The following is a 13,747-nucleotide window of genomic DNA, read 5'->3' as shown; positions in this document are numbered from 1 at the left end:
GGAGACAGGAGGAAAGAAAGGCTACAGGAGACAGGAGGAAAAAGAAATAAAGGAAATGATCCCATTTCTACAGAGCTCGTAAGAGAGAAAATATGCAGTTATGAAAGTATTTTTAAAAAATTGATAAAACAATAGCAACACATACAATAAATTTACAGTACATTCTCATCTAAGTATTATGAAAATGCCAAATTCATGTCTTCATTCTTTTAACAATATTGAGTATTAATGATGAACTAGACACTATCTTGACTGAATAACTGGCAACATAATCTAAGTTATATAGAATCAATCAGAGCAATCTTTCTAAACATTCTAAAGATAGTGAATGTTGACACACATTTAGAAAACAGTATACCTAGCAGAAAATGAAAGGCATTCAAAATACAGCATTTTGTGTCGAAAAACATTATATATTTGTTTATTCATGCATGTATCTTTCTAAAAAGATTCTTAGAAACCACACTCATTTATTGGACATTTTGAATACTTCACATATTGAACATGTATAGAATTCCTATTTTACAGCAAGTGTTAGGGATTCCCCTGAGAAAAATAAGCAAATAATTGCAATATATTAGGAAACCATAAATAGAGTTACTTGAGTAATAAACTGGAGAAACAAAAGAGGAAGTAGGTGATTCTTAAGGAAGGGGAATCAGATATGACATCATAAAAAATAACATTTGAAGTGAGTCTTAAAAGCTGAGAGTTTTTTATCAAAGACAGGAATAAAGAAAGGACATTCCAAGCAGTGGGAGGAGCTCATGTTATGGAGCTGAAGTATGAGTCATCTCAGGGAGCTACAGGGCTTGAAGTTGAGAGTGGCTAGAATATAAGCTACAAGGAGGACACGAACCAGAGGCCTCTACACATACTGCTGTCTTTGGGTGAAGATCTTCAGATAGAGCATTTTCCACTTCATATGTATCTCTCCCCCCAACACACACACACATCCCCTACCTTTTGCCTACTTAGCCTTATTCATCCTTCATATTCAAATTAAAACTTGTATCAGGGTGGCTTTCCTTGACCCTCCAGTATACAGTGGGTACTTTCACTGTATGCTCTCATAAAACCATGTTCCTTTAGAGTGGTTTTCTCAATTTGTGTTTCTATATTCATTAATATGATTAATTAGTAACTGTCTACCTGATTATATCAGTGGCATTAAGAGTTTTATTGTAACCACACTCATAGGAAGACACACATTAAATAAAGTATACAGTACATGCCAATGATATACACACATATAATATGTACAATACATACAAATATACATTGTACACATGTAAATAAAAATAAATTTTATGAAACAGTATTTACCTTTACTATGTATGATGAAATATATTTTCTATTGTTTCTCATTTTAAAAAAATTTTTGCAAGTTGATTTTAGGGCTCACCTTCTGTTGTGAATAGAAACAGTGTCTGGTTTTACTCTCAACTCTCTCCCAGCACCTGTGTAACAGTTGGGCATAGAAGACAGTAGGAATTTAGTGAATGAGTGAAAGGAGTGAAAAGCTCTAAAAGATGTTAGTATTTTTAAAGAATGATTATCCCCATTTTTATCAACAAGAAAACTGAAGGCTAGAGAAAAGTTTAGCAATTTGCCAAAAGTCCTGAGGCTCATAAGAGGCAGAACCAAGAGAATGAGTAAGATTTGGATTCAGCTTATTTTCACTCTAAAGCCAGCAATTTCCCTTCTTGCAAAGAAGTAAAAAAAGAAAATGTCTAGGTTGCTGCTGAGAGATGGCGAGCTGGTAATATCGTTAGTAGAAAAACAATTTGAAATAAATGTATGCACATTTGAGATGCACCTAGTGCAGAGCCCTGAAAGAGAACTGATTTCTTACTGTCTACAGTAAGAAAATCTCAATTTGCTTTAAAATACTACAAAAGTAAGTGGGGGAATCGATGAAACAAGATTGGTAAAATGTTGATAATTGTTGAAGCAATGACTTCTATGTTTAAAAGTGTTCACTTAAAAAAGTTCTTAACAAAGAAGAACCCGTGAAAACAGCATAAGAGTAGCTATGCAGGAATACTGTTCTCTTTTTTACAAGTGAACACTGAAAATACAATAATAATTTAGAAACACACACACACAAGAAAACCAAGAGCTTATTAACTGAGATAATGTCTGTGGAGCACAAGAAGACACCCAGTGTTGATTCTTGTGTCTCCCCGCAGCAGGTCGACCAAAGCCGTCTGTGCACAAAGAGCGGCTCGTTATAAACAGTGTTGTTCGTGAGCCTTTGGCAAAACTGCGACACTGTGGTCACATAGAGAAATAAATGAGTTTCATGTGTCCCTTTTAAAAAAGGAAAATACTTTATTATTTATCAGCATGATTGCAAGTATAATTAAAACAGTTACAGAGAAAGTGTTATCTTTTCTGTGTATCGGCTATATGCAGATAGCACGGAATTAATTGTCCTTATCTTAAAACTCATTAGTTAGGCATTCCCTTTTCAGTAGTTTTGGTCGGAAATCTGTATCATCTGTGAAGAAACCCCTTGGAATGCACTTATCTCTTGGAATATTTTTATCCAGTCATTACTGTATTGTATGTAGAAAAACAATGGATAAGAAGTTTTGGTGGTTTTTTTTTTTTTCATCTTAATTGTGAAAGGGTTTCTTTCCATTTTAAAATAGTGGAAAATGTGGTGCAGCACTGCCTGTGCATTCTGATTCAGAAATAACATTTCGACCCATTGATATACATACATACACATGCACACACACACACACACACACACACACACTATACTGGGAATTAAGGGCTGGATTTTAGTCCTAGCCCTACCACTAACCAGAACTTGTTCGATGTACTTAACCTTTTCTACCTGAGTTCCTTCATTCTATGATTCACTATCTTCAAATGTCAAATGAAGAAAAGATGTATGTTTTTCCTACTTTACTGGGTTATTATGAAGATCAAGTGGGTGGTAAATAAGAAAATATTATGGAAAACTACAAATTATATAGAAAATGGAGAAATATTGATCTATATAGTGGTATCCATGAATGTGGAGATGGTATTTTAGGAGGGTAGGCATAAAAGAACTTCCTACTTTAAAAGTACATGTGTAAATTATCAAACAGCAGGAAGACTAAGCATATCAAGAGGCACCAAAGAAAGAGCACAAACTAGGAACACTTCTGTGGGTACTTGTGAGTTTTGGATGCCAAAGCTCAAACCAGGAGTAACAAAGCCATTATCTAGTCTAGGAGATCAGACATGTATTCCGTTTTCCTGAATCCTTGTGTGATCATTTGAGTCCAATTGTAGGATTCCAACACTAGGTTTTTATTCCTTGCTATAGGTCCATTCTGATGTTTGTTCTTGGTTCTGTTCATCTCACAGCTGCTGATGGCCCAGGAGATCGTTTCATCATTGGGGAATCCCAAGCTGGTGAGCAGGTGAGGTCCATAGGCCTGACAGGTCCTAAAGATTTTAGTTTCGTGGACTTTCAGGATCTAATTCTAATTTCTACCATCATTGTAAGGGAAATCTTAGAGAATCATTACAGGTTATTAAAGAGATTAAGGGACAGTTCCCATTAGAAGAACCAATTCTTCCTTAACTGAAAGAATCTTCATCTGTTGATATATGGCATTGTGTAGGTCGTATGTCTCACAGACAGGCCAACAAACATTTTCCAGCCCTGCGATTGGATGATTCTTTGTTCCTGTGTAAACATCAATATTCTGAGTAGAACTACATTCCAGAAGTGTTTTTAAAGTTACGCGGAATGCTTAGGGAACTACAAATAGTTTGTGGTAGTCACAGTGTAGAATACATACGGATAGGCAGCAGCACGTAGTTAAGGGCTCTGTGGACTTCATAAACTGTATTTGCTGGTTAAGACCACCAACTGTTCTCGAGAACAAGGAGCTCAAGAAAAGTTGTGAAACTTAAAAGTTGCCAACTTCTTGTAAGTTCTTATAAAAGTTTGGTGGGGAAAAAATATCAAAATTATACCCCTCAGATGGGTGGGGTTTTTTTCAAATTACCTGTGATGTCCTTTTAACTTACATATCATACAGATGAGTCAAATTGCTCACTTACTGAAAGTACATGCAGGTGAGCATTGAGGCGCCACTGCATACACTGAGACAGTGATTTACAGAATGGTTTCTTGCTGTACCAAAATAATTGGTCTTAAACAGAGTGTGGTTTGGTCCTATTGATCAGCACTGGACACTTTCAAAGAAGAAATTATTTAATGATACAATGCTGTCATTGGACAAAGCTCAAAAAACCCAGTTTAATATAGCCATTAAAGAAAAATCAATATTTAAACTTTTTATATAAAGTATACAGGTATATCAATAAAGAAGAATTAGTTACAAGTCTTAACAGTCTAAAAGAAGTAAGTATATTTCACATATTGCTAGAGTTTTTCCATTGATTCAAGTGTAGTTTATACATCTACTCTAAGTGGATATATAAATGTCTTTACATATCTAGTAATATCTTTTATACCGGATTTAATATAATTGAGCTGATAGTGATCTTTCATCTACCATTTAGACTAGTCTTGGAGAGGTGCCAAATTTTTTATTTAGTAATCACACAAAAACACTTCTTAAGTGTGGATTTAAGTAAGAAGTAGAAACAATTACATATATAACCACAGTAAACCTTAAAATATATTTACAGTATATGGTACACTGAACCCAACTAAATTAAGGTAGGGCCTCATGCTAACACAGCTTAAGAAGCAAATGCCCTGAAACTCACTTTAGGATTTACTTTTTGCCTTAGCCAAAAAAGCACTTTCAGCAAAGGAAGGACCTTGTTAGGCCTGTATTAAATGCCTTTTTCCACAGTCTCAGAATATTGTTTTGGCATTAGCATCTCTACTAAAAAACATGTCATATCATATCTTCAGTGTTTTTCATCAGAGGTAACTGTGCCACAAAAATGGTCATATACAGCGTATTAAGAGATGCACCAGGCAATAGGTGGTGCCAGTGGTAGTATCTGGGGTTGAAAATGAAAGAAGAAACGTGAATGTACTGGGCCCTAAACTTTTCATTTTAAATCCTATGCATTACCTTGGTAAAAGACTGCATTAAAATACAATTCCGAATAAGCCTGGAATGTCTTTTCTTCAGAGAACAGAATAAGGGGATACACAGTTCAATCCCAAGAATCCCCTTCTCCACTGACGGTGGGAGAAAAGCGGGGGCAGCACAGGAGATGTAAACCACCAAGGATCGCATACTTCAGGCAGTTGTGATGATGAGATTATTCATGTTCGTTTATTCATTCCGGAAATATTTATTGGCTACCAACTTTGTGCCAGGTGCCTTCTTGGCTTTGGAATGCTAGAGCAGTAAATATGCCTGGGAAGAGGTGATTGTGAAGATTGATGCAGGGACGATGTCCAAGATGCAGACAGGGTTAAGGGAGACTAACAGAGGAATGTGAAGCACTCCAGAGCTAAGAGTGAAACTCCATTACCACCTCTTGGTCTGAAGGAGCGAAGGGAAACAGTAGTACCTGGACGCATGGAGATTCATAGCTGTGGGACAGGGCCACCCCTCAACAGTAGATGTGAGACAGAGCCTTCACCAAACCACAGCCCAGCAGGGAAAGAGCAAAGGGAATATAAACTCGACTTTTTCTCTTTCTTCTCCCTTCTAATCTCTTTTTGGCCCCTCACATTGGCTTTACCTAACCAGAAGCCAGTGACAGAAACCTGTTTGAAGTAGTCCATAGAGGTCAGCTTTGTAGGCCTTAGCCCAGGATAGTACAATGGTGTGATCTGGAGAGGCAAACAGAAAATAAAACAAATTCCTGCCTTTTATCAGGCTAAGGTTGTTACATAAACGGAACGTAATATTGCACTTAACACTATACCTAACACAGAGTAGGGTTCAATAATATCATTGGTGGTATTGTTTGTAGTGATAGTATTGAAAGCAGCTTTCTAAGGCTGTTCTAATAAATAAATGTCCACTTTTATTTCAGTTGTATATCCAATGCAGAGGTATATTTCCTTAGCTATTTCCTAAAAATTATTTTAATCTGTTAAAAGACATAACTTAAAAGATGCCATCTTCATCATTTTAAGTGTACAGTACTGTTAAATATATTCACATTATTGTGACCTAAAATTTTAAATAAATACTTATGAGGCAGATTTTTGTAATATATTTTTATTGGGGAATTAATATTATCTCAGAGTTTTATTTTAGGAGAAATCTGAAGCATTTTTCCCCAGTTCTGACCTAAAACATGGCCAATGACAAGTGACTTTTCTGAGGCCTGATTAGACCTATTAGATGGATCTTACAGAAATAGGCTCTTCCCTGTGATAGGAGAAGTTTGCCGGGCGGGCCCTGTGGTCAGTCTCCTGTGCCATTCAGACAGTGAAAACTTTGAATGTAGTGTTTCACTTAAATAAGTTCAGACACTGGAATCATTTTAGAATTAATTACATTAATTAGACTTTTGAATAGTTACTGAAAGATGAACTAATATGTTTTAGAAAGATTTTCAAGGGCAAAATCTTGATTTTTCTGACTTGCCTATATTTAACCAAAAAGTTTAGTTATAAATTACATTTCTCAAATATCAGAACTTCAGGCAATGACTAACGTGCTGGTTTTTCATAATTGTCATTCACAAAAATCACATTGCATGGCATTTTTTTTCTTGATTCTCAAGTCACTTTACACATATTAAGAAAAACCACATCATTTGAGTGAGACCGTAGTGGCAAATTTAAGTGGCAGTTCTTCAAAAGGAAAAACAGAGCACCAAGAAAGATATCTACATAGTGGTCATTACCATAAATCAAGTTTATAGCCTCTTGGTGTGAGTGAACCTGTTTGGGGGTAGCTTTCATTACATTGGCCCAAAATGAGTAAGACTGTAACACTTTCCTTTTATGTTTTTTTCTTAAAATGTTACATCTCCTGTAGGAAAATGTTACTTTTCCTTTGCAGCAGTAAAGTAAATCAGCTCTTTCTTACACGTTCCTATTTCCAGCCAACTCAGACGGTCATGCCTGGACAAGTCATGCGGGTTACAACAGGTGCTCCCATCCCCTGCGGTGCTGACGCAGTCGTACAAGTAGAAGATACCGAACTTATCAGGGAGTCCGATGATGTACGTCATCGCCAGGTCTTATCTCTGCGCTCCTGCAGCAGCATTTGAAGTCACGCCCACTTTCTGCAGTGTTCATGAGCTCAACCCAGTGTTTTGGGTCATGTGAGGGGTTTACAATGTACTGTATGGGTCTCCACTAAATAAGGAATTGCCTTAGGCTTGAAACTCTTTTGTTATAGGAGATGTTTTTAGGATCATCACTGTGATTATACCAGACTTTGAACCACATTTGTTCCAAGAAATTTCACATGCAAACAAGGAAAGAAACTGGCTCAAGATAGAAAAGCAGAGGTACTAATTATTGGCATACCTTCTAGCTGAGAAATTTTTTAATTGAAACTACCTTCTGATAAAATGCGAAGGAGAATTTAATAGGAAGAATTTAACAAAGAACACTTGGGCAAGTTCTTGAACATTTCACTAAGCCAAACATTTGAACCAAGTGGTACTCGGCTCTAGTATCTATACTTCAGGAGAATGTGTGCCGCCAGATGACAGCCTGGAAATATTAAATTCATGCCAGTTCTCCCTCTGTTGCCTGAAATGAAGGACGTCGGGACCTTTTTTAATCTAATCAGGCCTTCATTCCACTGAAACTAGTGGCAGTTATTGAAACCAGAGGATCAGCCACCAGAAAAAGCTGTTTCAACTGAGGTTTTTTTTAAATATATTTTATTGGTTATGCCATTACAGTTGTTCTATTCCCCCACTTCCCCTCCACCCTACACACCCTCCCCCACCATTCCCCCCTTNACTTGGGCAAGTTCTTGAACATTTCACTAAGCCAAACATTTGAACCAAGTGGTACTCGGCTCTAGTATCTATACTTCAGGAGAATGTGTGCCGCCAGATGACAGCCTGGAAATATTAAATTCATGCCAGTTCTCCCTCTGTTGCCTGAAATGAAGGACGTCGGGACCTTTTTTAGTCTAATCAGGCCTTCATTCCACTGAAACTAGTGGCAGTTATTGAAACCAGAGGATCAGCCATCAGAAAAAGTTGTTTCAACTGAGGTTTTTTTAAAAAATATATTTTATTGATCATACCATTACAGTTCTTCTATTCCCCCACCTCATTCCCCTCCACCCTGCACACCCCCTTCCCCACCATTCTCCCCCCTTAGTTTATAACCACGTGTCTCAAGTTCTTTAGATTCTATATTTCCCCTACTATTCCTGCCTCCCCTATCTATTTTTTACCTACCATCTATGCTACTTATTTTCTGTGCCTTCTCCCCCCTTCTCCTCCTCCCACTCCCCTGTTACTAACCCTCCATGTGATCTTCATTTCTATGGTTCCGCTCCTGATCTAGCTGTCCTCTTGGTTTGCTTTTGTTTTAGGTGTGGTTGTTAGTAACTCTGAGTTTGCTGTCCTTTCACTGTTAATATTTTTTATTTTCTTTTTCTTAGGTAAGTCCCTTTAACATTTCATATAATAAGGGCTTGGTGATGATGAACTCCTTGAACTTGACCTTATCCGAGAAGCACTTTATCTGTCCTTCCATTCTAAATGAAAGCTTTGCTGGATAGAGCAGTCTTGGATGTAGGTCTTTGGATTTCATGACTTGGAATACTTCTTTCCAGCTCCTTCTTGCCTGTAAGGTCTCTTTTGAGAAATCCGCTGACAGTCTGATGGGTACTCCTTTGTGGGTGACTGTCCCCTCATCTCTTGCTGCTTCTAGGATTCTCTCCTTTATTTTAGTCTTGGCTAATGTAATTATGATGTGCCTTGGTGTGTTCTTGGCTATTTCTTTTCCCCTTCTGGTACCCCTATAATTCAGATGTTGGAACGTTTAAAGATGTCCTGGAGGTTCCTAAGCCTCTCCTCATTTTTTTGAATTCTTGTAACTTCACTTTTTTCTGTTTGGTCATTTCTCCCTTCCTTCTGGTCCACTCCCTTGATTTGAGCCCCAGTTTCCTTTCCATCACTATTGGTTTCCTGTGCACTCCCTTCATTTCAATTAGTTTAGCCTTCATATGTTCCTCTAATTTGTGGCTAAAATCAACCAGTTCTGTGAGCATCCTGATCACCAGTGTTTTGAATTGTGCATCTGAGAGGTTTGCTATTTCCTGGTCGCTTAGAGTTATTGGCTCTGGGGTTTTGAGTTCTTCTTGAGCCATGTTTCGGACTGTTTGTGGCTGTTACATATGACGAGCAGAGCCCTAGGTGTTCACCAGGGCAGGGCAACACAGGTCACTGGGTTGTGACGCTATATGTGGTGGCAGGGTCAGAGGAAAGCAATGGCGGCCACCGGGGCCCGAGTGGTCTCTCCCACTGCGCGCGAATGTGCGACCATGATGAGCCCGCCGTGGCTGAGTTCGCCTCTGGGGTCCGTGTGGTCCATCCCAGTGCTTACTCCTCTGCTGGTTTATCTGCACATGAATGTGTGACCGCAGCCAGCCTGCCGCCCCGCACTCTCACTGGGTCCACCTGATGCAGGGCTGCCTGGGTGCCTGGGGTCGGGGGATCTTTCTTGCCTGTCCCCACTCCACTGCTGGCTCTGCCCCTCTTACCAGTCCAGTTGAAGGGTTGGTTGTTGTCGGACTTCCATATAGTTGAATTTTCTGTTCTTTGGCTGCGTCTTTGTTCTCCAAACTTTGTTGTATTCAAACTTGTTTGTGGGAGAAGGCACAGTGTTTCCACCTACGCCTCCATCTTGGTGGAAGTCTCAAATGAGGTTTTAATGACTGGCCATCTTAATTGCTTTGTGAAGACATTTAAGATATCTCATATTTTAAAAGCTGGAGTTAATAATATTCTCCTGGTCCAACATATCGTAAAATTTGGCTATGCTGAGAGACACCCTCTTTTTTGACCTGGGGTTTTTGTATCATCTTCCCACATGTCAGGGTTATAAAATCAACTCCTGGAATACAGATCCCATTGTTTGCTGTTCGGACTGCCCAGCAGATTTAATGCCCTCACAGCAGCCAGCAGAGCATTGAGATGCAGAGCACGTGCATCCGCGGACTCTGCCAGGTGACGAGATGCAGTTGCACTGTCACAATATTGTTCACAGCCCATCAGTAAAAAACTGATGGCCGTTGTTACTTCACAGAAATTGACTACCAGGCAAGCGATCAGTCCTTCACTGGAATGTCTACAGATAATTTGGGGACCTTGGAATAGTGTTGAACCCATGGTTCTTGGGATAGAAGAGATAAGTTATCTCCTTACACGTTCACTGCATCTATTAGGGTAGCCAAATATATACACAGGGTGGAGCCGAAGTAGGTTTACACTTGTGAGTGTGTAATACAGTTTATTCTCACATTATTTATTAAGTGTATTATTTTCCATATGGACAACTATAAACCTACTTTTGCCCTGCCCTGTATATCTATAATTAGTTTTCCTTGAGAAGGCTACTTACCAAATAAGACTCAGTATTTTAATTGGTATATATTTTTTAAGTGTGAAAATACTGTATTTATTCCTTGGCATCAAACCTAATTTAGCAGGAATCTGTGATAGAAAGTCATCATGTTCAAAGGGTTTAGCAAATGATTTTCTGTTTCTCTATATTTGTATATATTGTGGGCCTGTCTGATGATAAAAGCATCTGAGTAGCTAAATTTTATTGATCAGAAACTCTATAAAGTTGTTTTATCTGAAATTACAAAAATTCCTCTTATTATAGGGCACTGAAGAACTTGAAGTCCGAATTCTGGTGCAAGCTCGGCCAGGCCAAGATATCAGGTAAGTTCATAGCATATAGAATGTGTTGCTAACTTTTGTTCCTACATGATCTTGAACTTAGGAGAGCATGGCTATTATAAATCCACAGCCCAGTTAATAAACCATTAGCTTTCAGGGTTTTAACAAGTAGGACAGTGAATTTCCTGGATTCTACATCCCAGGTCTGCCTTGCCTACATCTTCATGGAGATGGTAAAGGCAAATGAAATAGTCGAAGCAAAGATGAGACCACTGCCTACCATAAGTAGAGCTTATACTTTACATTATTTTTCTTACAATGGAATATGTTTACCCTGATTTCATTCACACTAGTTTGCTCAAATCTCCTTGTGACACAGCTCCACTTCTCCCACCCCTATGTCAAGAGGCCAAGGTGAATGGACTGATGCAGATGCATAACTAGACCAACCTAAGGGGCCCAAATGGAAATTATTAATGAGATACAATTTCATTAATATTATTCTCCTCACCACAAAACTAACAAGCTATAGACTTTTTATCACTAATGCTGTATGATTTCTTTTCTTATATCAAAGAATGTTTGCATTTGGTGTTTTTGACAACAATGTGGTACAAAGCAATTTGTAAAATCATTTTCAAATATGAAGTACCATATTCCTGTTTCGCAATAATGATACAAATTCTGTCTCTGTCTTCTGTGATATTTAATATTTTTAATTTTAAAAGCATGGAGTTTTTAGAACCTCTTCTTTTCCTTATTCTACTCCTGCCTCATCTCTTGCCATTTTTCTCCCCACGAGTGTCCGCCTTCTCTGACACTAGTGTTTCCCTCTGAGTTCAGAAAATATTACTCTTTCTCATCGTGCTTATGGTTTTGCTTTGACTTTCAGACCCATTGGCCATGACATTAAAAGAGGAGAATGCGTGTTGGCCAAAGGAACCCACATGGGCCCCTCAGAGATTGGTCTTCTGGCAACTGTAGGTGTCACGGAGGTTGAAGTTAATAAGTTCCCGGTGGTTGCGGTCATGTCAACAGGGAATGAGGTAAAGAGGAGATGGCGGAATGGGACTCTCAGATAAAAGTGTTTCTGACATCTGTGTTGTATGTAGAGCATTGTGGACTATAGATATTACCGCATTCCCATGACAGAGAAATAAAAATCGGCTTCAGGATAGCTCAAGTACGGAATATGAGAAGGAAGAACTAGAAATTACATATAAGTAATTCCTTTTACTTATTAAAGGGAAATATTATAACCAATGGCCTTTCCACACACATAGTACAATATAAGAATGTCGACTGAGAGCTATAGCTACTCAGCTGTGCAAACTCAGTGCTCAGTCTATTAGGACAATGAATTGTGCCCACGCCTCTGTGGTACAGGGCACCTCTGGGTAGGAAGTAGTTCAGTGGATTGGGATACCAGGGCTAGCCTTCTTCCTGCTAAAATCCCATGTGATCTTTATCACCAGGAAGGGTTTGATAATTAGGGGGTTTTTTTCTTCTCTAAAGATAGCATCTCTAGTGGCATGCTGTTTAGAATATGTCAGAGTGTCATCTCAGCCCTGACTTAGGGAGGGGAATTTAGTCAGTCTTTTTCTAAGAATTCTCGAAAAGTTTTCTGTTCCTGTTCTGCTTGGGTTATACAGAAATTCAGTTGGAGACTCTGATGTCAGATTAGGAATATTGAAAAGCGAGTCTGCTGGAAATGTAAAGCCCAAGATGAAAATCAGAAACTATTGGGATTTTTTCAAATCAATTTCTTTACACATTATTTATAGAAAGAGTAACAGGATTTCTTTCCCTTTTCCTTCTTCTCTCCCTCCTCCTCCTCCTTCTTCTCTGGCTTTAACTTTGTTCTGAAAATAAGCCATTTGTTACTATTATTTATAATCTTTTCCTGTCTTGGGAATGAACATTTTCAAGGTTCTCTGTATACCCTTATAGTTCTTTTGGAAAGAACAAAAAAAAAGAATAAAATATTTTGTTTTGCTAATGGAGAGGTAAATCAACGTTCTAGATTTGCTTACTTCCTAGTATATTTGTACTAGTCATTCCCTAAAATTAGTGACTGACCCAGAACATTCTTTTCAGTTGATTACATAGTGTTGTTTTAAGTTCCCTAGGAAAAAAACTGACAACTATGTTTAGTATCAGAAACTAATTTATTTTGAACCAAATGAACTACTATTATTTGTGATTTATATATATGTTTTGCACATCTAAGTGAGAAAACTAAATAAAATGAGCAAACTCATAAATAACTAGTTATTAGGCTTACCACACTGAAACTTTGTTTCAGCTATATTTCTTGTATTCGTGCTGATGCTTTTGTAGGGCTGGGCTAATATTTGCAGTTATCCCCAAAGTATATTGGCAATATTTTTAAATCTATCTTCTATACTCTTTTATAAGCTACTCATTGCTGGTAGGGAAAGGTGATAGGGTGAAAATAGAGAAGAAATTTACATTATGAAATCTAAGGAAGAATTTGATAGACTCTCATAGACTTGATAATCCTTGGAGAGGCTTTGATAGATTCTGTATGACCTCCTTCCTCTACTTTCTCTGGCCTGTTGTATTAGTGGTTTTCCAAGGAAATAATGCTTATAAATTCTATAATCTCTGGTTTGACATAGCTCAACATTCCTCCCCTATTCTAATCCATTAGCTGTTATTATGGTTCTCTATGATCATGTAGTTTCATTCAACAGATGTTTATTGGGTGCCTCTGTGAGTGGCACTATACTGGAAACTGGGGATACAAGAGATAAATAAAGCATAGTATCTCTCCTAAAGGTTTGAGATCCTCAAATAGCCACAAATAATAGAAAAATATTATTCATTTATTTTCAGAGAGGCTAAAAGAAATTGCACTTGTCTATCAGTGTGGTAAGTCTCTTCAGTCATTCATAGCACAACTCTCCTTGGGTATCAGTTCTGATCTCCCCTGATGTGT

General features: G+C 38.0%; 1 protein-coding gene across 4 annotated transcripts in view; it reads left to right on the top strand.

Annotated features, from left to right (window-relative positions):
* The window catches only part of GPHN (gephyrin), a 478,645-nt gene that overhangs the window by 399,146 nt on the left and 65,752 nt on the right, over nucleotides 1-13,747 (top strand). For all 4 annotated transcript variants that reach the window (XM_037031472.1, XM_037031470.1, XM_037031473.1 and 1 more), the window contains 4 exons: nucleotides 3,370-3,425; nucleotides 7,009-7,128; nucleotides 10,769-10,827; nucleotides 11,678-11,831. In XM_037031472.1, coding sequence (XP_036887367.1) covers nucleotides 3,370-3,425; nucleotides 7,009-7,128; nucleotides 10,769-10,827; nucleotides 11,678-11,831 — 389 coding nt within the window. The remainder of the gene's footprint in view (nucleotides 1-3,369; nucleotides 3,426-7,008; nucleotides 7,129-10,768; nucleotides 10,828-11,677; nucleotides 11,832-13,747) is intronic.

This window comes from Sturnira hondurensis, unplaced genomic scaffold, assembly GCF_014824575.4.
Source record: "Sturnira hondurensis isolate 20B ecotype Veracruz unplaced genomic scaffold, ASM1482457v3 Scaffold0021143, whole genome shotgun sequence".
NCBI classification, from domain to species: domain Eukaryota; kingdom Metazoa; phylum Chordata; class Mammalia; order Chiroptera; family Phyllostomidae; genus Sturnira; species Sturnira hondurensis.
The sequence above is the reverse complement of the archived record's forward strand: the minus strand, read 5'-3'. Positions and strand labels throughout refer to the sequence as shown.